This window comes from Hyalella azteca, unplaced genomic scaffold (genome assembly GCF_000764305.2).
Source record: "Hyalella azteca isolate HAZT.00-mixed unplaced genomic scaffold, Hazt_2.0.2 contig7201, whole genome shotgun sequence".
Classification (NCBI taxonomy): Eukaryota; Metazoa; Arthropoda; class Malacostraca; order Amphipoda; family Hyalellidae; genus Hyalella; species Hyalella azteca.
In genome coordinates, this window is record NW_025937329.1 from 36,026 (window position 1) to 63,929 (window position 27,904).

General features: G+C 39.1%; 1 protein-coding gene across 1 annotated transcript; it reads left to right on the forward strand.

The window, feature by feature from the left end:
- On the forward strand, positions 1-27,896 carry LOC108667375 (serine/threonine-protein kinase Nek8-like). The gene is made up of 23 exons (XM_018154395.2): positions 1-439; positions 709-809; positions 2,661-2,837; positions 3,937-4,141; positions 4,695-4,851; positions 5,427-5,609; positions 6,726-6,867; positions 7,577-7,705; positions 8,722-8,823; positions 9,989-10,110; positions 14,983-15,125; positions 15,792-15,934; positions 16,144-16,246; positions 17,156-17,291; positions 18,139-18,313; positions 19,818-19,928; positions 20,588-20,692; positions 21,468-21,572; positions 22,829-22,915; positions 24,264-24,382; positions 25,100-25,222; positions 25,787-25,919; positions 26,672-27,896. Exons 1-23 carry the CDS (start codon positions 211-213, stop codon positions 26,801-26,803), a joined length of 3,162 nt encoding a protein of 1,053 aa, XP_018009884.1. The 5' UTR covers positions 1-210; the 3' UTR covers positions 26,804-27,896.
- The last annotated feature ends 8 nt before the right edge of the window (positions 27,897-27,904 follow it).

Below are 27,904 nucleotides of genomic sequence, written 5' to 3' on the forward strand. Positions count from 1 at the left end.
GCGTTTCTGTGAACTGACGATTATTTAGAAGTTTTTTAAGGTTAAGAGTTAGCCTAGTTCATTTATTATCAACCTGATTGAAAGCTCAGTGTGCCACATTTAATTTTTATTATTATTATTTTTTCAGTAATAAACGAAATCAGCCACGGCAACATTTAAACGCTCATTTGTTTTGAAAATTACCAAAAGCATTGAGAATATTTATAAAATATGGATGAGAGCGACGTGTTCGAAACCGTGATTGTGGAAACGCCTAAGGTGCGTTCGGCGCAGGGCGGCGAAGAGTCGGCGCAGAACGGCTTATCCGCAGCCGGCAAACTTCGGCTACTGCTCACCTCTTCCCGGGCCAGAAACGTAATCTTTCTGGCACCCAGCGCTCTGCCTGAAGTTATAACTGTCAACTACAAGTATGAGTCCAGTACTCTCGACTCCATTTTAGGTGAGGGCATAAAAACATGTAAAGAATAATTTGAAAGAACGCACATAGCGGAAGAAGTTGTAAACCACTTGAGCACTGAACAGAGATCATCCAATAGAGCGAATTCAGTTCTCTGATACTTCTTGCCTGAGTGGTCGTGCGGAATAAACCTGAATAGGAAAACCTGTAATTCTTTGTTGTACTAACTTCCTAATCTTCCTACTTAATCCTAATTAACTGCTTTGCAACCTAATCAATTGGGGTAACCATCCTAATTAACCCCTCTGCAGGAGAGGTCCGCGAGAAGCTACAGGGCCACCGTGTGGAGAGCATAGCGATGGTCGTGACCAGCACAGAGAAGGAACTCAGCCTCTGCGGTGTTGGTGAGAAGGTCAGTTAGCAGCGGTTGTGATGCCGGGTCCTTGCGCTGTTGGTATGTCCACACATCAGCTGTCGTGCGTTTCAAGAATTTATTTTCAACATATTAGTTGAAAATAATAAGTAATCGTCCAAATATTTAACTAGAATTACGCGGCAGGAAGATAATTATTGAAACCATATGCATTGTGAAATAATAATCCATACCTGAGAACATTTCGCCTACCTTTTTTCCTAGGGTTTGCAATAAATCATTGGCTGATAATAAAATCGTGGTAATGAATGCATTAAACTTACATTTTATTGCAGTTTTGCTCAGCTAATAATGATTCTGAATAAATCGAGTTGGTTCGTAACGTAAGACCAAGGAATCGTTTGAAGTTTCATCACATTTTCTTGATTTAAATTCGTTGAGTCATTACGCATTCGTATTGAAAGTTATATGTGAATTCGTTTAATGAACTCCCCGTAAAATTTATAATATAATAAAGTACAGTACAGCATATTACAGTACAGTACGGTATAATATACTACATACAGTAAAGAATGCGTCAAATAAAGCGCAATTGCAACATGATCTTGACAGCTTAGTTAACTGGGCTGATACGTGGCAGCTGCGGTTTAATGCTGACAAGTGTAAAGTACTTCACCTCGGGAAGAACAATGAACAGCAAGATTACAGTATGAGAAGACATAATGTCGACAAGGAGCTGAAATTTTCTAAGCATGTTGAAACGCGAGCTAACACATCCAACAAACTTCTTGGACTAATCAGACGCTCATACAAGTTCCTAGATGCAGAAACGATGAAGCAGTTGTTTGTTGCCGTCGTACGCCCGAGTCTAGAGTTTGAAAACGTTGTGTGGTCACCGAGATTTGAAAAGGACAGAAATTTAATAGAGAATGTTCAAAGACGTGCAACAAGGATAATTCCAGGCTTGAAGGGCCAGACCTACGAAGAAAGATTGAAGATTATGAAGCTTCCAAGCCTCAGTTATCGACGTATGCGTGGGGACCTCATTGAAGTATACAAGTATACTCATGGTCTATACAAGGTCCCTGAAGGGTTACTAGAATTTGAAACAAGAACCAACACCAGGGGCCACGGCTATAAGCTAAAAAAATTGCGCTGCAACTTCTCCACGCGACAAAATTTCTTTTCGCTTCGAACCACCGACATGTGGAACAGCCTCCCCGATGACATCGTTGGCGCTCCAAGTATGAACGCGTTCAAGAACAGACTTGATAAAGCTATGGAAAAATATATGTTCAGATTTGAAATGCCTAGCTCCTTATCGAACCCGGTGGAAGTCTAGTAGCTACTTCAGACTATCGCCAGTCATGAAAAGATCCGGTCAAATGACACGAGTTTAGATCTATGAACAAGGCACGAAAAGGGAAAGAATCGGCGACAGGCTACATCAGGCCTACACTTCAGCGCCGACATCACTATGTTATGTTATACATATTTTCACGCATTTAAAAAAAATGTACTCGACCGCCATGGATAAAGTTGAATTTATCATTTGATTTATTTGCGATCACTCGGTTTTATGTGCTGCCAGTGGAGGTACAGCATACGAATACATCACGTACAATAGACTTGAGCATTCGTATAATTAAGAACGACTAAAATTATTTTCAAGTATCTGATTATCTAATTTAACTGTAACTTCCTGCAATTTATTTTATTCCATAAATTAACCATAACAACGTTATGGTCTAAAAGCAATTAACGCACTCATGCAGTTTACCATAGGCAATCGTAAAATTAAAGTAAAGTAATTGAGTAAAAGTAAAGTAATAGTAGTAATAATCGCAAATTAAAAAGATGAAGTGCAGTAAAATTCCTGAAAATAATCAGGTGTTGAACACACACACGGCCAGCACGGACGTGTCAGTGCGTGAGTTCTTCAAGTCGCTGTGCGAGCGTCACTTGGAGAAGTCGCGCGCCAACGCCCGCCTCGACTTCCTGGCGGCACACACCGCGCACACGCACGACGGTCCTGTCATCTGCGCCGCGCTCCACCATCTCCTCGAGGTAACACTTATCCTCTTCATAAAGGGTGCTAGTAAATATATGTTTTAAATGGTTGTTAGTAAAGCCATGGATACAAAGACTCCCTGGCGGCGCACACCGCGCACACGCACGATGGTCCTGTCATATGCGCCGCCCTCCACCATCTCCTCGAGGTATCAGTTAGCCTCTTCATAAAGGGTGCTAGTAAATATATGTTTATGATTATTGTTAGTAAAGCCATGTATACAAAGGCCCTTTAATAGAGACATGTCTAAAATGGTTATTTATAAATACTTTTTTATAATCGCTGTTATTAATTGAAGGCCTCTTTATAATGGCTGTTTGAATGGACATGCCTTCTGTATGAAGATTTTATGGATCATGAGTCATCGATATAGTTAAATTACCTTGAAACGTTTGTATAGTTGATTCAGTATTAATGTTTTTTTTTTTAATTTACTTTAACAGATTAGCCCGCCTCTGCCCGGGATGGTTAATTCCGGCCACGTTAATAATTTCATTATTCCAAATTCTATTGTCCCGAATCCCGACGTCTCGACCATGTCATTCGGAATCCCGTATCTCTGAATTTATTCAATAGTTTTAAACGTTTTTTACGTACGTATATCGAAAAATTCTAGTTCCACTTCACTTCATCGTTTAAATCAGCTTTTTTATTTCAATTCAAATTTAAGGAAGGGAGACTCCGTTATCGCTTTCTCCTTCATTGAAGTAATCGTTATTACCCTACTCAATTTTGTTGCTGATATTAAATTAGAATTTATTTTCATATCGATCATTCATTCCTTAAGTATTTAATTTAAATTTTATGTCAAACAGTTTGACATTTGAAATGTTCAGATTTGAAATCCCTAGCACCATATCGAACCCGGTGGAAGTCTAGTAGCTACTTCAAACTATCGTCAGTCATGAAAAGATCCGGCCAAATGACACGATTTTAGATCTTCTGTGAACAAGGCACGAAAAGGAAAAGAATCGGCGACAGGCCACATCAGGCCTACGCTTCAGCGCCGAGATCACTATGTTATGTTATTAGAGCCCCGCCCAACTTAAACATTCGATTCATAAATTTTATATACTTAAATTTTAATATACGCAGATCCCAGTGAGCATGAGTGTGGACTTGCAAGGCACAAATGTAGATGTGATCCGATGGAAAGGTGGAGGAACCTCGAAAATTCATCTCGGGGAACTCTACTTTGACCTCAAGAGGATGAAAAACTTCGCCAAGATGGCGGGCAACGCCGCCAAGACTCGCCAGAAAGACATGGATAATTACGAGATGATCAGGACCGTCGGTAAAGGTGAGATATATGCGAGCACTTGCCTGGTACCATACTTTCAAAACTCGCTAAGTAAACGTAAGTACTTACGCTCTATTTTCTTGTCTGTGATTAGTGGATTTGGCTTGAAAGGCCGTCAATGATTGGCTGATGAACTTACGATCTCTTAACTTTTTTTGAAAGTATGGGCCCAGCTGTGGACAATTCCACGTTTTAATCTAAGACATGCAAAAAGAAGCCATGTAAAGACATGTAAAGTATAGTAAGTGGAAATATATTTCCAAGTATGCTCTAAAAGTCCCCTTCTTAATCACAAGCAAATTTTATCGAACTGTGCAAAAGCTTTTGTGATACATACAATTGTTTTCTGGTTACTTCAACACGATTCCTGCATAGATAGGTTCATATCATAAAAATTGAATCTCAATAACGTCTCTTTTTTATTCGTCTACGTTTGCAACGATTGTGTTGGAGCTCATTAAGAGCCCGGACTCGACCAAAACCTTTAGTATGATACTTACCATGATGAATGCCTAAAAACTTTCAAGTATTGCTTCTAACTTCATTCACTTAGGTGCCTTCGGAACTGCGGTATTATATCGCCGCAAGGATGACGACACTCTGGTCATTATCAAAGAGATCAACATGTTGGATTTATCTGCTGCTGAGCGGCAGTTAAGCCTTAATGAAGTCAACGTTCTGGCCATGCTTGACCACCCCAACATCGTCAGGTTAGTTTATATCAGAGACGAAGTCAATGTCTTGACCATGCTTGACCGACTAAAATCGGATTTTATTCTGTTATTTGCTACCTTAGCATTCGCTGATAAACCATTATCTTAATTAAATTGACGCGAAAAAATAGACATTTGCCAAATACGGTCTGAATTCAGTAGCATCTTCATTCTGGAATGTTACCACTACACGAGGAGTGACTTTTGACTAATTCGGATTTTCATTATTTTTTAGCATGTCGGCATAAATTTTAAAACTATTTATCACCGTAAATGCTTGAAAACCCAAAGTTTGTAGAATACGTCGTGGTAAATTCTAAAAAAAAATATTGAAGCAGACTTTCGATTTGACCGTAGGTATCGATGTTTTTAATATTTTTTTCCAAATTTCGAACCACGCATGAACCAAACATAAGTGCATGTGTTCAAACATTCCCTATCATAGTTTACTTGCAAAATGTCATTTTCATACCTGCCACATGGATTGCAATTTCAAAAGAAATCAAAGTGTACAATTACATTAAAAATAAATGAAGTACTACCCGTAATGGAGATGCAATTTTATTGCTCAGGTACATGGACAGCTTCGAGCTGGACACGAAGCTGTGCATTGAGATGGAGTACTGCGACGGCGGGTCCCTAGCACAGTTCCTGACTCAGCGCTCGACGCGGCTCGAGGAGCGAGATATTCTCGTCATCTTCCATCAGATCTGCGCTGCCATCAGACATATGCATGAGCATCAGATCCTCCACAGGTATACAACACAGTAGAGTGTGTTAGCTGGGATTTGTTAATCGGATGTGGAATATCTAAAGCTTTAGTTATGTTCGTCTATCGATCCAGATGAACGATGAAGATTAATGTACAGTCCTCAAGTGATCAATCAAAATGAACGCTGGTGATTAAATTAACAGTCATCAGATGATCAATCCAAATGAATGGTGATGATTAAATTAACGGTCATCAGATTATCAGTACAAATGAACGGTGATGATTAAATTTACAGTCATCAAGTGATCAATCCAAATGAATGGTGATGATTAAATTAACGGTCATCAGATTATCAATACAAATGAACGGTGATGATTAAATTTACAGTCATCAAGTGATCAATCCAAATGAATGGTGATGATTAAATTAACAGTCATCAGATTATCAATACAAATGAACGGTGATGATTAAATTTACAGTCATCAAGTGATCAATCCAAATGAATGGTGATGATTAAATTAACAGTCATCAGATTATCAATACAAATGAACGCTGATGATTAAATTGATATCAGGTGATTGTTTCTTCGATTTATACGATGTAGACAAGGTGACTCGTCATTACGGTTCAGAGTACTAGGGTTGGAGCAGAGAGGTGCGGGTTCGAAACCGCAACAAGCTGTGAATGTTCTGCAATGTTCAGAATCGGCAACAGGCCTACGGCCTAATAAATGCTGTAACCGCTGTATTTATCTACATACGAATTGCAACCTTGATTACACGACAATTCCCAAAAAATATAACTCAGTGCTCACTGCAGTAAGTGACAGAGAGTGCATTTTATCGTCGACGAAAACATGAAGTCACGGACGGACGGACAGACGGACATGGCGAGCACAAAAGTGCATTTTTTTATAAATGAGAAAATGCGCTAAATAGTGTTACTTTTACTGCCTGATAGCTAAACCCACAAACAACAGTGTACGTAATTGAGAAAAAGCCTGTTGGTGCACTGAATTTAAAGTCTTTAATCTTATTGGGCAAAATACAGTATAAGTAAATTTATGGCTATCTAGAAATCGGTTTGAATATCCTACGACAATGAAACTAATTTTAAGTTTATCGTTATATTATTGCTAAATCATCATTATCTATTACAGAGACTTGAAGACGGCAAACCTTTTCTTGACGAAGCAAGGGATCATCCGCGTTGGCGACTTCGGGATCAGCAAGATGTTGAGCACGCGTCAGGCGCACGCCAACACCGTGCTGGGCACGCCCTACTACATCAGTCCTGAGATGGTGAGGCACGAGTTCTTAGTCGTCGCTGCTGTCATTGCATTCTTATGACGACAATTCATATCTTTCCGAGATGGAGCAGAGAAGTAACGATGTTGTGATGAGATGGAGATGGAGCAGAGAAGTAACGATGCTGAGATGAGATGGAGATGGAGCAGAGAAGTAACGATGCTGAGATGAGATGGAGATGGAGCAGAGAAGTAACGATGCTGAGATGGAGATGGAACAGAGAAGTAACGATCGCGTGTACGTGTATCAGTATCTTCATTTAGCACAGTGAGAGTTTCAACTCCTGCTAAATGGTAGATTTTTGTAACTGCTATCAGTGAAGTTTATTTTCATTGGGTAGCACGCAAAATTTTCAGTAGTTTGGCTTTATTATTTTTCCTGAGCTTTTGAAATCGGCGGGTAAGATGCTGGACCAAAGTTCCTACATCATTCATTAAGAGCTTAGGTTTTTTGCTGGCAAAATATCTTTCTTCTGTCACACGCATCGTCGTTGGGCTTCTAAAAATTTCTTGATATTGGGCGAACAAATATTTTGGGCGAAAATTGCATTGGGCGAACAAATATTTTGAAATAAACGACGATACTCTAGTAACCATGCATGAGCAAGGCCTCTCCATACCTAAAGTGGAACACAATCTTCCCATTATAACATTATTACGAAAGAAGTCAAAACTTTTAATACAGATGAGTTTCTCGCGCGCAGTGTGAAGGCAAACAGTACGACGAGAAGAGCGACATCTGGGCACTTGGGTGCATCCTCTACGAGATGGCCTGCCTACAGAAGACCTTCGAGGGCTCCAACCTGCCTGCGCTTGTCAATAAAATCATGCGGGTGAGTCTAAGTTCATTTTAGCTCATCCGCCTGAAATAAATAATTTATAATGCATTATATTATCCATAGCATTTATATATTTCTCTAATTGGTTGTAAAATTGAACCTTCGAATTCCAATTATTGTTTAAGAATTGCCAACACAAAAAAGAATTTTCCATCGATTTATTATTTTTTCAAACTTGAAAATGAACTTACATTCTTGCTTTTCACGACAAAAAATTATTCTGAAACAATTGTCTTCGAATCTCATCTACAAGTTTTCTTCTTGGGTGCCATTTCTTTAGTTTTTATTGTATAATCAAGCATGAACTTACACTCGTGCAAAAATGTATGCCAAAATAACTATCCTTAGACAGAACGACACAGATTATTCCTCTGTCTATCTGTCTGTAGATTATTTCAGACAGGACGCTGAACTGCCACCCGCAGTGACTTGAAGTAGCGCTAACGCCGTTACCAATATTGCTAAGCCTGATGTTCGACGCCTGATGTGTCCACACTATAATACAAAAATATAACTCAGTACTCACTGCAGTGAGTGACAGAGAGCGCATTTTCTCGTCGACGTAAACTTGAGGTCACGGACAGACGGACGGACAGACAGACAGACGGACGGACGGACGGACGGACATGGCGAGCACAATAGTGCATTTTTTTTCCATAAATGAGAAAATGCGCTAAAAATAATAGGAAAGCTTTTAACAAAAATTCTAGTGTACAGTTATTCAAATGGAACGACAGATATTAGGAGAGTTGATGATTAATTAATCATTTTATTAGGAATATTAATGGAATAGTTTCAGAAGAACAGATAATAATCAAGTTTTTTCTTTCCATCAAGTCTAATGTTCATTGCTCCTTTTGTGAGCCCTTTCTTTAAGCAAGAATGAGACGACCTTTTTCTCCTTCATCTAAGATCCCATTGATCGGTAATCTCTACATATTAGGGGAAATTGAAATCGCTCATAAAGTTACCATATTACCATGTTCAAATAATTACCTACTATTCGTCAGGGGCAATTCGCCCCCATCAAAGGCAACTACTCGCCAGGCTTCAAGCAACTCGTGCGAGATCTGCTCCAGCGAGACCCCGAGTTCCGGCCCACCGCGGCCGAGGCGAGTAAACTGTGTCTGTTATTCCAGCTGAGGTGCAGCTGGTCCCCAAACATTAAATAAGGGACATCTTTTGGTTGGTATATTGGCTGGCTCCCATTTGTCAGCTTGCCGCGGCTCAAGAGTTCAAACTTGATCATTTCCGACGTCAAGCCTGATATTCAGTAGACTCTAAATTTCATGATGACTGCAAATAGTCATCAATTTCATAATATTTTTCTTGTAACTTAACTTAACTCACATTTTTCAGTATGAATGTACATATTAACGCAGTGCTGATATTTTAGAAGTCAAGAATATATTCTATATACATGCTACAAAGAGAGGTATCAATTACGAAACTTGAATAAAGTGGTTGGTTTGACAATAAGGTTTAATGTTGAACTGTTTTTATTTCATTTACATTACGATTTGATTCGATGCAAATCTTTTTTATATGTCAATGCGTAGACATGGACCGAGATACAATTTGATCATTGATTATCAAATGCGGCATTTTTAATCGGATTTGCACTAATCATTTGCAATCCCTCATTGTATGATCTGTACAATTATTTTTGAATCACAAAACCGGCCATTTTTAATCAATTATTTTATTTAGACAATCAACCTCACAAATTATCTTGACACGTTCAAACCAACCAAACTCCAAACAATGCATTAACAAAAGAAGTTCGTTTTTCATTTAATAATGATCGTTTGCTGCTGGATCAACATTTTGGGTGTATGATCCAATTAAGATTAGAGCGAAGTTAACCTTAGGCGTTCAGTTAAATATAGGCTACAAACAATCGACGTATTTCCCGAAGGCCATTCAGCAGTTCTGGATTCCTATATTTTGCACGAGAGCTGTAGGTGGTGTCGTGTGAGTAGCCATATTCGGATCCACTAGAACTTACGCTACCAAAGTTGTCTGTTCCCTAGCACCCACGCTACCAAAGTTGTCTGTTCCCTAGCACCCACGCTACCAAAGTTGTCTGTTCCCTAGCACCCTCGCTACCAAAGTTGTCTGTTCCCTAGCACCCTCGCTACCAAAGTTGACTGTTCCCTAGCACCCACGCTACCAAAGTTGTCTGTCCCCTACCACCCACGCTACCAAAGTTGTCTGTCCCCTACCACCCACGCTACCAAAGTTGTCTGTTCCCATTATTGCTACCGTCTACTGCAGCTGGTGACAGAACGCATCCCCGAGCTGCTGTCGCAGTTCTCCGTGGAGAGCGTCGGGGTGGAGCAGATAGACGATGAGCTGCGGCAGTGCATCGACGCAGTCAAGAGGAGTCAAGGCAACCGGTGAGGTCGAATAGCTTGCTCAACAATCAGCAGTTATTATTTATATGTATATTCCCCTTTGAGCACAAACTTTTTTAATTAGCTGATAATTGATTGTAATAAAAGAATTGTTGATATTTTAATGTATAGATATATCATTGATAACTACAATTAAATTATCGTTCATCAAAGCGTCTTAAAAATGACGCCTGGCACATAAACAGCGCTTATTTTGAACATAGTTGTTGCAATCGAGATTAATTTCTTGGAGAATGAAAGCCAGACTCTTCGAATAAGAACTATATTAATACGGGATTTATAGTAATAAATCATGTGCAGATTTACAAATTTTCTGAAAATGTTCGAGTATCAGTATGAGTATCAGTATGAAATGTTCGAGTATGAAAATGAGTATCACAAACTCTACCTTTAACAAAAATATATATTAACGCTAGTGATATATAAAGAATTTTCCAGAAGTTTTTGTTATTCGTTTTTTACTCAACTTTACTGTTGTGACCCCGCATGATAGTTTTAACAAGTATCAATTGTTGGATTGACCGTCAATCCTGACTATTGAGTCACGATTGAAAAACCATTCGTTACCGTTTCCTTTTCGTATTAATTAATAATTACTGATTATATGAGGGCAGTTAATTGCTCTAATAAGTACCGGCTAAGTTGAATACAACAATAGAGATATATGCTATTTTTCTTGTTAGGCATCGGGCTAATTTTTTTTTTTGTACAATCAAAACTTTTCTATCTCTAGTAAGATATTGAGACAAAATCTATCCTGACACACCAGCTCCTTTGCTTGGTGTGTCAGCGAGGTTTGTATTGGATGTACTTTAATTATTTCGTCTCTGCGCTGCGCGGCGGTCGGAACTCGTTTTCTTGAGCGTTTGCACTTCCGTTTAAATAATAAAAGGCTCTAGGATATCAGAAACATCTATAATGGAGTTGGCCTTTTTGTAAAATTTTATAGTTCGTGCAAATTTTCTTCTTGTGGTGCAGATATATTGGATGGAGGTTCTACCACAGACAATTACTTAGGTCTTGCAGTGTATGCATAAGCACTACAGACATGAGAATTACAAAATATTTGCAAGTTGTTTTTGACACTTGATAGAAAAACGCATAAAGCACTTCAAGAGTTTTATAGAAGCTATTGTTTGGTTACCAACTTGCTAAATTTTAGCCGTTCTTTCGGTTTTAATATGCGTTTTTTGACAATTTCAATAGTACCAAATTTCATATCGTCTGACATAAATTTGTGATCATCTTGTTAGTGAGAGAATTCTCAGCGGATTCTAGAAAGAAGGAAATGCTTTTGTATTTTTTTAATGTGCGTTTTATTAGACAATTCGTGTGCAAACGATATGGCTAAACCAATTGTAGAAACGAATTTAAATTTTGTATTACTTGTTTGATGATGAAGCAGCGCAGCAATGTTTTCATGATTAGATTTAATTCTCGTGAATATATCTTTTCATCTATCCGATATTATATTACTTGGCATTTGACCACAAACAGACACATTCAGGAGCAAACGAGCATTGCAAAGTTAAGGGCACAAAAGCGGTTAAATAAAACTTATAAAGAAAACGTCGTAGCGATCATGACTCATTTGGATTGGATAAGGATAGTTATTTAAATTTCTAATTTTGTTTCAGTATGTCAAAAGCAAATTTTAATCCCCCGTAAGTTTCTTCAAGAGGAAAGAATGAAATTTCGTTTGAGTGGATAAAAATGTACTATAAATTGGCATAGATGGACAAATTTCTGAAGCTATTTTTAATTTTTCTGTGGATATTTGTTGTGAGGTGCACTGGCCGCTAGTTTGAAGTGTGAAAATTGTGGCACACGTTGTCTTTCCATCCGGGGACGTATGTGCTGGATACTCAGTTTATTCCGTCGGCGAGATGGACAAGTCCTTGAAACTAAGAAGACCTAGATTGGATAAGTGATTTTACAGGTTCATATACATAGCAAGCTGTACAAATCCAGTTATGCCCAGAATCGGCAACTGACCAAATTATGTTTATTAGATAAGTATTGGTTATATCAATATCTTCGTAGTCTCAGCGACCCCAGATCATTGAATGAGCATCTAAGGTTTGCTACTTTCATTTCAAGTTGAACCTTGCCTTTGCACTTGTTCTCCTGCCCGTTCGCGATGACAAAGATTTATTTGAGGTTTGAATCAAGGCTTTGTGAGTGCAAGAAGATTTGATTATTGATAACGGTAAGCCTTGGTCTACGATACACTTGATGCTTGGGGCTCCAAAATGCTGGTAGGAACTATAAAAATCGGCGAGTCGCTTATATACCCATGGCCACTAGATTTATTTTTATTCCATCGAGAAAGGTCTTGTCGCAGGACGTAAGCTTCGTTGTATGAGGCAGTTGTTAACTTGTTTATTAGGCCATTTACACCAAGGTGTGCATGTTCTGGCTTTGTCAGCCAAATATACGTGAGCTCGACAAACTTTTGGGCGTTGACCGGGATAGTATGGTTGGACTCCGCCATGTTGGCTGGTGCTGTTATTTGAAAACTGGGAGTTTGACTCCTGTTGGCTGTTGTGCCTGCGAGACGCGTTTTCTTGCTCTCCCGAAATGCTGATCCCGGGTTGTTTTCTTGCTAAACCCGGGTTACATGGAGCAGAGTACACAAATATTTCATCTGCAAGCCTCCCTAATTGTTCTAGGTTAAGGTCCCTTTGTGCTGCAACAACAGGCGCAATGCTTGACGGTAGCGCCTTCAGGAATTGGTGCCGAATAAAGTTAGTTCCAGCGTCAATTTCATTTCCGATGGTTATCATTTCTTGCAGGCATTGTGACGGCCGGCCTGATGCAGTTATCTTCATGAACTTCTCAATCATTTCAGCTTTGCTCTGCTCGTAGTTAGACATGAGTGTCGATTCAAGTTTCTTATACTAGATATAGTTAATATCTGACTAGGGTATTACGTATTAGTAGGTACAGAAAGTTCAGTTTACAATCCTGCCAGAGTGCTTGTGTTCTGTGCAAATTAATGTCATTTGTTCTGGTCTTTCATAGCAAGACTTTTCTCTTCACTATGAGAAAACATCCAAGTTTTGCCGCTTTTTGAGTTAATTATTTGAAAGACTTCCGTTATATGAACACAGGATTTTAACTTTGATCGCTTTTTCTTCTATTATTGCTTTCAAAGTTGTCAAGTCTCACGCACCCTCATAGTATTGAACTATCATGAGTTGTGTTCTATTCACTTCTTCGCTGTTCGTCTGGGTGCGAGGTTCTATCATGAGTATGAACAATATTGTGGGTCTTCAGCTTTATTTACAAATTTATACGGTGCTTGTTAGGTCACAAATATATTGCAATTTTCACTTGCATCTATTGTTCCTTATCAAATGTGTCAGCATTAGAAATACATTCTCCTTTCCATGCTCTTGAATAATTTAGGACAATAATAGATGAGATAATCTAATCAAATAAATACCTGAAATATTGAATACATCAGCCGTCAAAAATACATCTTGCAAATTTAATTTACTGTTATCGTACACTGAACTTTAATGTTTGATAAACTGAACATACACAAACACTGATTTAATGTTATCATACATACACAAACACAAACTTTCGGATCCTCTCATTATTTACCTACTGAATGCGATAGTTTGGTTTAATATAGCGGTATTTTAATTAAACTTGAGTTTAATTAAAATAAACTTGACTCAATCATGGATTAAAAACTTGACTCAATCATGGATAGAGTTAAATTCATCATTCAGTTTCAAAAACTGTACACTCAGCATTGCTTGATCCATCAATGCAAAATGGCGGCAATTTTACTCCCTAGGTTACGGCTAGGTAAACACTTTCACTGTTTTAAAAAGTAAACGAACATACAGTACAACGTTCAAATAAACTTATTTATTTCATATAGTGAATAATTATGTACGAACATAGTCGGTAAATTTACCAATATGCGGATAAAAATTTTAGATATCACTACTTAAGAAGCCAAAATGTCATACTAATCACTCAAGCCTCCGTACTCCACAGAGTCATAAGACAGCTGTCACATAAATGAACCATAGCAACAGCCATAAGGCTCGGTCGCCGCGTGGAAACATTGCCGATTTGCCGCCGGGAAACTCTAGATTGTGATTTAACCGAATATCTTTACATGTTGTTCCATTTGCTTTGTTCTATTTTCTTTTTATATACAAGGTTTGTTCATGATAAATACCATATTATATATCGGCATTTCTCCTGAAGATATCGTGATTATCAAGTTAATTTCGAGACCGACAGATATATTCGCAACAAGGTTACATTGAAATGTGGCCCATTAGAAGTTTTCTACGGAACAATGTTTTGTAAGAGACTGTCTGTGTAGACTATTCTCTTTCCCTGGGCAAAAAATTCGAGAAAATGCATAGTTTTATTGGGAAATGGGTTTGACAATCAATTACCATAACTAAGGAACACTTGAAATTATTGCAAATAGTTATTTCGACAAAGAACAGACCGCTCTATGCTTGCTTTAAAACATGCAGGTAAAAAGATGTACTCGTGTTTTCAAAATATGTAGATTTTTTTGAAACGTTTTAATTGTGCCCTTAGAAGTCGACCATTAAGCCGGAAAATTTTTTCGCTAAAAGTTCAGCCATTCAACAAATATTCGGACAATTGCCTTATGAAATAATAAGCATAAATACAAAAAAAAATACAAAATATTTGAATAACTACATCAATGTCTTTTGGACTGAAGCTCCTCGCCTTTAGTGATTTTTTTGCTTCTGTCGTAATCAGCAATACGTGAATGCTACCATGGTCACATTTTAAGTGTATAACGAACGTATTTTGGCTGTCTGCATGAATGACTCGTCACCACAGGTCGTCGCGGCCCCTGCGTTCAGTGGTCTACCACATGAAGATCTATTCGTCGTCAATGCAACTCATCCCAGTGCCTCTGCCGCCACGCACGCGTGTCAAGGAGCTTGCCGTCTCCACCACGCACGTCATCGTCCTCTCCGCCGGTGCCAAACTTGCCTAGAATTTAATTGCTGCATCCGCTAAACTAGTCATAAAATTACCGATTCAGAATGAAATAAGACATACATTGGTAAAGCAGTAGATATAACAAGTTGGCCCGATCTGTCATGTAACACATTTTATTTACCGATTTCATGAACAGCACAAATAAATCATTCACATGGTGACACAGAGGCAGCAATAGATAAATGGCCATTGCACAAGGAATTTCAGAACAGTAATTCCGTTAAAGACGCATGAATTTTTCCTCGTGGCTAATTTTAAGTAGATAATTTACTTTTCAAGTTATTTTGTGTTGTCTCTTCACTCCGTAAGCCATATTAGAATTGATTTTTATAATATATTTTCTCTGTAATTTGTTATTTTTCATGAACTAATGGTCGTCATTCAACAGTGTCATTGAAATTCTTCCTACTAAGTTACATGCAAAGCGTCGTGTTACGATAGGTTCGGTAGACTTTGATGCCAACCGAACTCTGGACGTGTTCTGAGGCTCTGACGTGTTCTGAGGCTCTGACGTGTACTGAGGCTCTGACGTGTACTGAGGCTCTGACGTGTACTGAGGCTCTGACGTGTACTGAGGCTCTGACGTGTACTGAGGCTCTGACGTGTACTGAGGCTCTGACGTGTCCCTGGTCCCTGTCGAGCAGAGTATTTGGTGTACACGTGGGGTGAGGGCAAGAGGGGACAGCTGGGGCACGGAGTGCTGGAGGCCTGGCGCGGGGTGCCTGCTGTCGTCGAGGCGCTCAGGGGCAAGACCATGACCAGAGTCGTCGCCGGCGACGGATTCTCTGTCAGTTCAGAGTGATATTATATATTATATTCCTGTATATTGTTGCGATTATATTTTTCTTATCTACATATTAATTCAATGATTTATTTGTGTCGTCTGGTTTGTGCTATTCTCGTTGTGAATTTCCTAAAAAAAATTCCTGAGCCGATATGTAGGCCTCGCAAATCAGTACCACAGTGTCGGGATGATGAAGTGTGCGTGCCACGCAGGTGTTCGCCTCCGACAACGGCATCATCATGACGTGCGGGGACGGCACTACAGGCTGCCTCGGCCACGACGACTGGAACTCTTCGGCCAAACCCAAACTTGTTGGTGAGCCAAAGATTCAATTGCACAACAAGTGCGTCTAAACAGGTCCTTAAGCCATGTTAATGTCAAGTAATGAGATCAGAAAGGCATGTCAGGTTTCGCTTAACACACAAATAACTCGGGTGGCGATTGTTGTCATATACGTACAACGATCTATTGACCAGGAAAAATTACCGCGATTGATTTTCGTCCTTGAAAAATAAATTCTCTGATTTACACTTATTCAAGAGAATACTGGAACGTCTTATTCTAGTGCTACTTTTGGCGTATTTTTCTCTACGATGACCGCCTCGTTGAACACATAACGATAATATACAAATATTAAATAAATTTTTGTGAAGATAGTACAACAAGTACTACTGAATCGAAGTGCTGAAATTGACAGTGATCGTGTAATAGCATGCTCAATAGCACTACTATGTAATTCGAAAATAAACTTCACAATCCTAGTCGGAGGACACAATGAAGAGATTAGTGGCTAATAAGAAGATATGAAATATTGTGTCTCGTACAGAAACATTTACTGGAGGGCCAATTAAAGGCCTGATACCGCGGATCCTTGTTATTGGCAGATAAATAGAGAATTCCACAGAAAATCGTTGCTGACGATAAGAGAATTAAGCGGTTATCTGTGGACACAATGAAAACTTTGCTGCGAATAATTGTTATCATGCAGAGAAGTTGTTATCGGTGGCCACAATGAAAGCTTTGCTGCTAATAATTGTTGTCAAGCATAGAAGCTGTTATCGGTGGACACAATGAAAACTTTGCTGTGAATAATTGTTGTCATGCAGAGAAGTTGTTATCGGTGGACACAATGAAAACTTTGCTGCGAATAATTGTTGTCATGCAGAGAAGCTGTTATCGATGGACACAATGAAAGCTTGGTTACGAATAATTGTTATCATGCAGAGAAGCTGTTATCAGTTGATGTGGCTGGACTGTCGTGCGGACAACAGCACGTCGTGGTCGTGGGATCAGAAGGCGACGTGTACTCCTGGGGCAAGGGGCAGAGCGGTCGTCTGGGACAAGGGAACGAGGAGGACTGGTTAGTGTTAGCCTTAGCAGCGAGCCGCAGGTACGATCCTGTCTGGTGTTTTTTTTTGCGGAAATTGTCAGTCACGGGTGATTTTTATTATTGTAATAAGGCTATGATGGCACATTACTGGCTGAAAATTTGATGCAATCGTTGGTGCAACTTTCCTGCGTTAGATAAATTATTAGATATATGATGTAATTAGTTTCTGTTAAACGCGAACACAGCCTGAAAAGATTACGATTAAGTTAAGTTGAAATTACATTACATTAAAATTTAATTCCATGTCCTGAATGTTTGATTTAGATTGAGAAAAATTGTGTGAATGTACTGATCTTGAGACAAAGTATCAAATGCAGTTAAAGATTTAGAAAAGAATAGAATAGAATAGAAGTGTCGGCGCTGAAGAAATAGGCCCATGGCCTGTTGCCGATTCTTGAACTTTTCGTGACGTGATTCACAAGGGATCCGGCCTTTGGAACCCGATCTTTCCATAGCTGACGATTGATTGAGATAGCTGCTGGACTTATTGCCTAGTCCGTAATTTGCTAGGCATTTTAAGACTGAACATATGCTCCTGCATAGCTTCGTCTAGTCTGTTTTTGAAGATGTTCTTACTCGGAGCGTCAACTATGCTATCAGGTAGACTGTTCCACATGTCGGTGACTCGAAGCGAGAATTTGTTCTGTTTTCATTCGACGTTGACAGACGATAGTGAATTAACACTTATGCTCTCCATTGCTGGTAACAAATGATTCAAATTATTGTGTACGGTCAGCCTGTAAACTTGGATAGCCAAGTTTACAAAATGCATGCACTGATGGAGCGCTTCCTGCACTCCCCCCACCTGCTCCACCAGCTGCGTGCCCCGGGAGGTGGAGGTGCCTGGTGACGCGGTCATGACGAACGTGCGCTGCGGCGGTGACGGCACCATCCTAATTAGCGACCAGGGGCTCATGTACGCCTGCGGCAACAACGCCCATAACAAACTCGGGCTTTCTGACGCTGGCGGACTCTTTAACATCAAACAAAAGGTGCCTTACTCTTAATATTCATCTGCATCGTGCGAGATGGGGTTCAATTGTTTTCACTCAGAATTAATCATAGTTAACAAAATAAGTCCATAACTAATTTATTTTTAACAAATATTAGTTCAAATACCATCCGGGGTCTTTATTTACTGATGTTTCGTCGTTTTTTTTTCATTGTGGACATGCTTTTCATGTACCTACCATATTCTTAAATGCGTGAATAAAGGTAGATTATTTAAATTCATATTTTAGCATTTTCTAGGTTATATTAAAAATGAACTTGAATAGAAATTAGATTATAAAACATCTTATTCTTATGCATTTCAAATGTAGTTTCTCTCTACTTGGCTCATTGTGAAAAAATTCGTTATATATTATCTTGCAGCATTGCTGAAGCATTATTGTGCTTTAACTTGCCTCTGTGTCCGCCTTTACACTTGCTAGGAGGATGGGTTATCTACTCCTTAAAGTGAAATTAATGTCAAAGGTTTGCTTGAGATTATCAGTGGCACCAATGGTGACCCCTTGATTTGGGAATTAGAGAGCAGGGAACGTAGGTAATACTTACGGAATAGGAGGACGAAATTCTCGCATATTTAGTGTGGAGCAAACTGGAGTTCCTGATGGTAGAATGTAAGGCGTATGAGAGAGCAAGACAAGCTATAAGTGATAATTATAGCGAGGGAGAGCGAGCCATGGCGCGCGGTATGCTCGAGTGCAAGTTATGAATGGATTGTAAATATTGTGGATTTTTTGGAGCAAGGAGCTTTTGCTTCGATTGTGCGAAAAATATTTCAAGTGGAGGCTGACAGATAAGAGGAAGATGACAAGAATAGACTCTTAATCATAGGTGAGAGAAAATGAGAAATTGATAAATGAACGCGAGGCACATCAAAAATGTTTACCCAAGGTCCTGTTTTAGAATGTATGTAAGTCCAATTTCACATTCTATTGCATCTTATTTTCTTGAGTCATAGTCAGAACTTATTTCGGCAATGCAATATTTTTTATATTTCTGAGGGAATTGTAAACTGTAGAGTTTGAATAAATGACTGAAAACTGCATGAGCGTCTGATGTCTGACCTCAGGTCTGCATGCCCGCAATTATAAGAATGAATGTAAGGCTATTTATAATCTCACGCAATACCCCGTTTTTCTGGTAGTGGCAATTGACCTCACACTGCTTTAGGTTATAAAATAGAATTTCATTTTCATTTTGATTCATGGTAAAGGATTTTTCCGTACTTTATTTATTTCATCAATCTAATCAGTGTTCATTATTTAACAAATTTTCATTATCTTGAACTATTTTGCTTCGTGAGCGTATTGCTCCTCATGTTTGCATGCTCACATTTTTCAATTTTTCATTTCATTTCATCTCTGAAGTTCAAATGTAAGGTGGCTCTTGTTATTAGCTAATCTAAATCTCCCTGCATGACTTCGGATAATTTTTATCCATGATCATCCAACACAAATCTACATAACCGCGTGCCTGGTCCCGCCGCAGAATGACATCAAGCAGGCCCTAGTGCCCACCAGAGTGCGCAGCATAGAGTGTCGCGTCGTGGACGTCTCCATGGGACCTTATCACACCGCCATTCTCAAGGAAACTGGCCAGGTAAACGTCAATGAACTTCCATCATCAACCATGTTCCATTTCTTGAGATAGGCATAACATGAAATAAACTTACCTGATGAGTGGATGATTTTCAGCTTCTTGATGAAGAGGTTCATTCATTGCCATTGTAAAATTAAATTTGAAAGAGTAATCGTAAATATTCGAAAGCTCTGTACGCGATTGATGATGAAATCTTTGCCATTAATCGTTTGAAATCAATTCGCCGCATCATGTAAAGCGAATTTACGAATGCACCTTCACTATCCACTGGGGTATCTGTGACCAGGTTTAGGTTAGCTCTAACCAGGTCCGTGTTAGCCATGACTTAGACTTTGGCAATTCTAGCTTGAACAGATGCTACTCTGTCTAGGACTTGGGTAACTCTAACTTAGACCGAGGTAACGCTGACCAGGACCGAAGAAACTTTGGCCTGGACTGAGGTAACTCTGACTAGGACTGGGATAACTCTGGCCAAGGCTGAAGTAACTTTGACTAGCATCAATTAAGGCGACTGAGGACTGCACCTGGGTTGATGGTCAATAATAAACATGCTGAAAACAATATCGTAGGTATTGACCAAGTTATGTATTGGTTCCGTAGGTGCTATTCGCCTTGGTGCCGTCCACTTGATGCCGCCTTGTTTCATTATTTCACCGCAGATTGTAACGTTCGGGCGTAACTGTGAGGGACAGCTGGGCCGCGGCAATTGTAAGCCCTGCACGCAGCCCGTGTTGGTGAAGAGTATGCAGGAGAAAGTCGTTACGGTCAGAACCTCATATGGATCGCCGCAATTACATTGCTTGACCATCTTTAAGTGTTATTGAGCTGAAATAATATGGTTAAGGAATAAATATTATATTTTGACTAGAAGCTTCCTGTTCATTCCCAAATCATGAATATGGTCAAATTGTGCGAGTTTTATTGAGATAAGAAAACTACTCAGATTAAATTGCGTTCTCTTGTCTAGACAAACTCATCAATACAGAAAAATTGAGATAACAATAACAGTTTATTGAGCTTACCAATTTAGGAGGAAACATCTTCTTAGTGAATTATATTGTAATATTTTCTAAATGCGGTATTACCTGCCTGCTGTATGTCAAGTTTTCAAATGAACTCTATCCCGTTTATTAGTAAATAAAAAATGAGGATATGTGATTTACACGAGGGTTGTAATTTCTTCCCTTAGAAGCTAAGGATTTCACTATGTTATCAGCGTCCCCCAAGACAAATGAATAGGCTAAATTAGCCAAACAGTGACACTTTTTATAGACGGATCACTGATAAGTCTTTTTACTACCACTAACTGGGTCTGGATGACCCACACCGAAGAAAAAATTGCATCGCTATTTGGAAAAGTTAAAATCATCGCTGAGCGCTTCAACATTTCTTAATTTCTCACGTTTGAATTAATGCAATCAATACCCGCCGTTACACATCAGGTTTTGCTTTATCTTCCTCTATAAATTGTTCCACCTCTATATCTTTCTCCTATCCACATACACGACATTACAATATATTTGTCTATGATTTTTGCAGATGATGCACTGTGGATCGACCTTCACTGTCGTAGGTACGCTCGAGAACGCCATATACTTGTGGGGCACCCGCGCCGTACTGCCCGCTTCACGACCCACCACGCAGGTCAGAGATGCCCATCGTGCCACTCACATTTAAGTTACCTCAGTCATTCTCGCAACGATAATATCTGTAACAAAATATCCTTTTTCCATCTTCAAGAGATATTTGAACCACAAAATCAAAGAAGTCATGCTACTCGTGTCTTCCACGCTGAAACAATTTTATGGCTGAAATTATTAAGGAAACATTTTTTCACAAACACCATCAAAAAATATCGCATAATTTTTATTAGCACCTTTAATATCGTGGCAGTCCGCAACTTAAAGTCATATTTAAGTTATTTTCTAATTACATATTATAATCTTAATGCGCTTCTACTCCCCAAGATATAATTTTCATATGAAAGTTTCCGTAAAAATGGAGATAAAATCTTAAAGTATGAAACTAAACGAAGATTCTGTGGACCGTCGTTCTTGTGTTAAATATCGTTGATGTTATGACAGGGCTGGAGTAAGTGGACATTTGATGGTGGTTTTGTGTACATCCCAGAGAGTTTTTTCCATTAAAAGTTATTATTCAAAGATTTTATCCTTTGAATACCCTGTTGTGAATCATTTAATAGCAATTTTCTTTCACACTACTTTTTTTTTAATTATACGGTTAAACCAATATATTCCTATGAAATATCTATTACCGAGGTCAAAAGCTTTGTGAGGAAATAATTATAAAGTTGTTAAAGTTACTAAAATTTGGCCTTCTTATAGTAGAATTTAAAGTGAGTGTCACACGCTTACTTTGGTTTGGTTACTTACTCTAACAAAAGGTTACGCGTAAGGCACTAAATCTTTTATCCTTGTTGCCCAATTTGTTTCCCTTTCCAAGAATCTTCTAATAATTTATATAAATCGCTAAATCAAACCACTAGGCCATCTATCACACAAAAAACTTTACTAATCCAACTTAGGAGGTTACTTTCCACCATCTCAGAAAGAACCGTATATCATTATATAGGACGGCTTACTGCATGCTTCGTCTGCAACATCAAAATCATCTTTGTTCCCTAATTAACAGCATAGTTGTTTTAAGTAATAGTTATCAGTACTTGCTTTAATTCTCGAATACAATACAAAAGTTTGTATCAACACAGGACGGCTTCATTATCATTCACCGTATCATTATATAGGACGGCTTACTGCATGCTTCGTTTGCGACATCAAAATCATCTTTGTTCCTTAATTAACAGCATAGTTGTTTCAAGTAATAGTTATCAGTACTTGATTTAATTCTGGAATACGATACAAAAGTTTGTATCAACACAGGACGGCTTCACCATGTCCTTGGGGCGACGACCGCCCTCAGACCTCAGCGCCAGGGATCCGGAATTCAGCTTCAGTGACTCCTCCAGGGTGAGACCACCCACCGCACAACCTTAACATTTTTACCGTTCGAAGTCCGAATTTTTTAACGAAGATGAAAGTTCGTAACGTAATTTCTCAGCAAGATGGCGACCGATAGAAATTTAATGTTATGTGTGACCATAAAGTCGTTAATAATAAGGCAATTCGGGCTTCATGACTGATAAATGACAGAAAACCAAAAGTTTGCTTTTCAATTTACTGCTTGAGATTCTTTAACAGATATTTTATCTCAAGCATGACTCAATTATTAGGAGCTTAATACATGCCCGAATTTTTTCCACAAATTACGAAAAAAGAATTAAATGTCTCGAAATCTTTAGACATCCTCGATTACTCATTATTTAGAATGTATAGTATTTTAATGATGGATAGCCTGCGTGAACATTTTCTAATGGTATTTGAGAATATCAAGGCTCACATAAATCCATCCATCTAAATGTTATGTATTGCTTCTCAATCGTCAGCTTTACAGTATGAAAATTCTGAATAAAACCCATTATCGTGCATGTGATTTATGATAACAAGGATTTTATGATACGGCTCTTATAGACTATAGCAGAGAAAAGAAGTACATGTCCGCTCAGTGTCTGTAGATTCAATGCTCAAGTGATGTCTGGAACATTGCGTTGCAGTTCCAACTTTGCCCACAAAAAAACTTTGAAGACCGAAAAGCTCCCCATTTTAAATAAATGCACCAGAAACCGAAATATAAATGTTATGAAGAAACTGCGTCAACTATGTCCGTACCTGTAAGACCTCGACTATCCGACTGAAGACAGTGAGATAGTTCATGCATGGGTACGCATCAACTCAGTCTACGGGGTTTAATGCGGACATTTATAATAATAATAATAATAATAGCGGTTTCAGCGTTAATTAGGCCGTAGGCCTGTCGCCGATTCTTAACATCGCAGAACATTCACAGCATTTTGCGGTCTCGAACTCGCAACTCACTGCTCAAATTCTGCTGTGCTTAACCGCCCGGCTTCCTCGCCGATTCTGACCAGAAACTGGCGCACAGAGCTGGGATCGAACCCGCGTCTCTCTGCTTCCATCTTGGTACTCTGAACTTTAACCACTGGGCCACCCTGGGCCCAAATATCTATTAACGAGTACATCAGATTGAGTTTGTTTCAACTACCATTAAGGGTCAGACATTCATAGTCTCGTATGCATTTGGGAAATGCGATTAAATTCATTACATTTTCACCATCACTTTTTTTATGGTTAACATAAAAAAAAGTTTTCGAGTTGATTACTCAAATCGACATTATCTTATAAATTATAATGAAGGAATAAAAAATTTAATTTTGAGGCTTTTTTACTTGTCCCACAGAGAGGCAGTCTTTCGACCCCAGCCAGCGCGAACAGCGACTCGTCGCGACGTACAGCGGCTGAGAACGACAGAGACCTCAAACTGAAGGACGTGTTGCTGCAGCCCCAGGAGATCCTGGCGTAAGTACTCCACACGACCAACGTACCAATCTGTGTAGTGATTAATACAGACTCAGGAAACACTGCCGTGAGTGTTCTATTCGACCTACACACTAAATCTGGGCGGAGGCTGGTACGTTTATCTTAATTTAGTGTGAATTTAAGATAACGAGCAACGAAGAAATATTTTCAGCCCATAAAAAAAATTTTCAACATATTTGTTGATGAGAACTGACTTTCTGTAAACTGTATTATACTTGCGGCAGAATGCCGCTTCGGAATGTACATATTTGTTAACATTGTGGAGATACGCTTCTAGCATGACTACATCTGTACGAGTATTTAACCTGGATTAAATATCCAACCAATCTTCCTTCTTAATTACTTGTTCATGCGTATGGTACTTATATTTGGTCCTAACCTTATCTTTAGAAATTCAAGTTCTATGTACACTATTGGGCTGGTGCACTGCAGTGACGCGACATACGTAAAATTCCTTCTACGTAAGCTCACGCTGTCCTCGCTCGTGTGGACTAAAGCTTCTGAAGCTATCTGAGTGGGCAGTTTTAGTTTTGTAAAATTCCGCGCTGTAAACAAAGCTATACTCAACCTCCAGAATTACCTGGCCGAGTTTACCGAATAAAAGCTTTTCTTCATTTACCCAGGCCATTCTCCTTGATTCACACGCATAATACAACGATTACTTGAAATACGATGTTTTACGAAGTGTTGTTGCAGATTGTACGCATCGCCCGCGCAGGTCGCTAAGGGGGAGACCGTCAACTTGGCCTCTCTGAATTGCCAGAACCAGAGCGTCTTCGTGGTGGTTGACACCACGGCGCCTCTACCCAAGCACTTGAGGTATGCCAGTATTTGCCGGGCACAAATACGCAAGCATTTTTTATGTATCTTATTGTCGGTCACAGGTTTATTTCATTATAGTTTCAAATAATGTTTAACTCTAGAAATACATCTTCACATATTACATAATCAGGAGAAACTAAAATCGAAAATCAGACTACTTCAAAAGAATCGCTTCACATAGTTCTCATTGTTTGTGTTTTAGGATTTAATAGTGTATGTATCGACGTATGCGTCTTTATTCATTATTGACCGCCGTAAAATCCCATTTGATCATTTCGATTTTAGATACGGCGGCAAGACTGCCGCCATACGTCTAACACAGTCCCCAGTAGCCTGAGAATACAATACAAATCTCAGTCGTTAGGTGACAAGACTACAATAAATTTAGCAAAGTCTCCCTAGTATCAAGTGAATGAAACACAGATATAAGTCACGTGGCGACACGACTACAATAAATCTAAGTGTCCCCAGTAGCGTGTGAATGCAACCCAGATCTAAGTCACGCGGCGACAAGACTACAATAAATCTAAGTGTCCCCAGTAGCGTGTGAATGCAACCCAGATCACAGTCGCTGGGCGGGTCGGGCAAGACGACAGCTCAACAGCCCAAAGAAGAAGACAAGCCGCCGTCTCTGGAGGCCGTCAATAGAAGACCTGCGCCGCCCCCTGACCAAGAGATGGACTCCATGGGACCGGTGAGCGCAGGCATGGGAGGCAGCGCAAGCCATTTGTGATTAGTCTTAATTACTCAAGATTTTGTTTTCTTAACTAATGAATGCACTCATAATTACTCAAGTGTCTGTTTGCAAGATAAAACTTTGTCATTTTATACATTACATGTATTTCGAACACTGAAGACTCTATTGTTTTACAATAACTTGAAGATTAATTGGCGGAAGGGAGACAAAAAGTATATATGTAGATTAGCGGAATACAATAAGTGCGATAGAGAGCAGATTAGTACTAAAACTGGTCATAGATATTTTAGCGGGACTTGATTCCAAGCATATATTTTTCAACGGAAAATAGTGGGATTTACAGTCGGTGTTCATTCCAAGAAATATCTGATACAGCCGAGTTTTAGAGGACAAAATGCTTATTGAACAGAATATAACCTTTATATTATATGAAACACTAAATGGCGTCGTAATATTAATTCACAGTTCATCACAATACCGCTGCGATGAAAATCATGTTATAAGACCACAAAGCTGTAGGGACGATACGCGGTTGAGTTCAATCCGCACTGAACGTCCCTGGTCACGGACCGGCAACACTAGAAAAAATGCTGCAAATTTTTTCTTCCAGTACCCAGCTCTTAAAACAGACATCATCGTTGCAGTAAGATTAAATAATTTACGGGTCAAAAAATTTTTATATTATAGTTAATTATCTCTGCAACCCTGTGTATACAATATATATATATTGATTTGTATGATGGCTTCAGGTGCCGGCGTGGCTGAGCGCTGAACTGAACGAAGCTGGCATCGCTTGGAGCGGTTCCAAGCCTGAGACGAAGCCTGTCAACCAACGCCCTCTGACATCGCAGTCACTGCCGTCCTACACCCAGCGGCGCTAGGCTACCACCATCTCCTCCATTGTCTTTGATGTGTCAGGAATATATATATTTTGTGAGATGCTTGATGTGTTGCTTGCATAACAGGCCATGGATAAAAAAAATTGTAGGTACATAAATACACTTAGAACTTCTCAGGTATGACGCGTGAATACAATGAGCTCTTATTTTTACTAGTGATCTGTTTTTTATTAAAGAAATATGGAGGCTAGAAAAATATTCTCAATAGGAAGTGTTTTTTGAAAGATTGAATTTCTTGATTTCCATGGCACAAAAAATGACTGGGAATACCTGTAAACAATCCCTAGTGACATCTACCTCCGAGTCGAGAATAAAGTAGAAATTGTTCTCCAACAAAACCTTCAGTATTCATATTAGCTTACACACGATGCGCAGAACTCTATTATCAATTAGTAAATCATGAAGAAGCCTAACAGCACGAGCCACTTCATGATGATAGCTTCAAGTGCGTGGCCATTTAAATATATTAATAGATTCAGAGTTTCAGGGCAACCTTCTGCGTGTTAACTTAATGGGACCAATTTATGTCACACCGGCGGAGGCTCCTCTTGTGTAATAAAATTGTTGACATCTCCTCTACGGCAGCAGAGAAGTATACAATCGAAATTATTCATAATTCATAAAGAATGGTGATTTATTTCTTTGTCCAATGTAGAGGGCGCCAGCGAATTTAGTGTATCACCTGTCAACGTCGCACTCATCAGTGCTCTCTAGTGATGTAATTTGTCGACACAACATTGTGAGTTGGTTTAATTACATAGCATCGCGATAGATAATTAAGATATATTTGCTGTACATAAAATCTAGGGGATATTAGAAGTAATAAATTCTACTTAAAGATACTGAATATGAATTATCTTGGGACGTAAAATACTACGGAGTCTGCAATTTATTATTTTATTTATTACCTCAAGATCAAACGCTAAAGTTTGAATGGCGAGGCCCGAAAAAAATACAAGTAATGTTTTCACTGCCCAAGAAGACCTTCTTTGAGCATGAATAGATATGGCTAGGCGCATACTATTCTATTTACACTACCTGAAACGGGGATAAATAAATAAATTAGGAAATAATATTCATAGT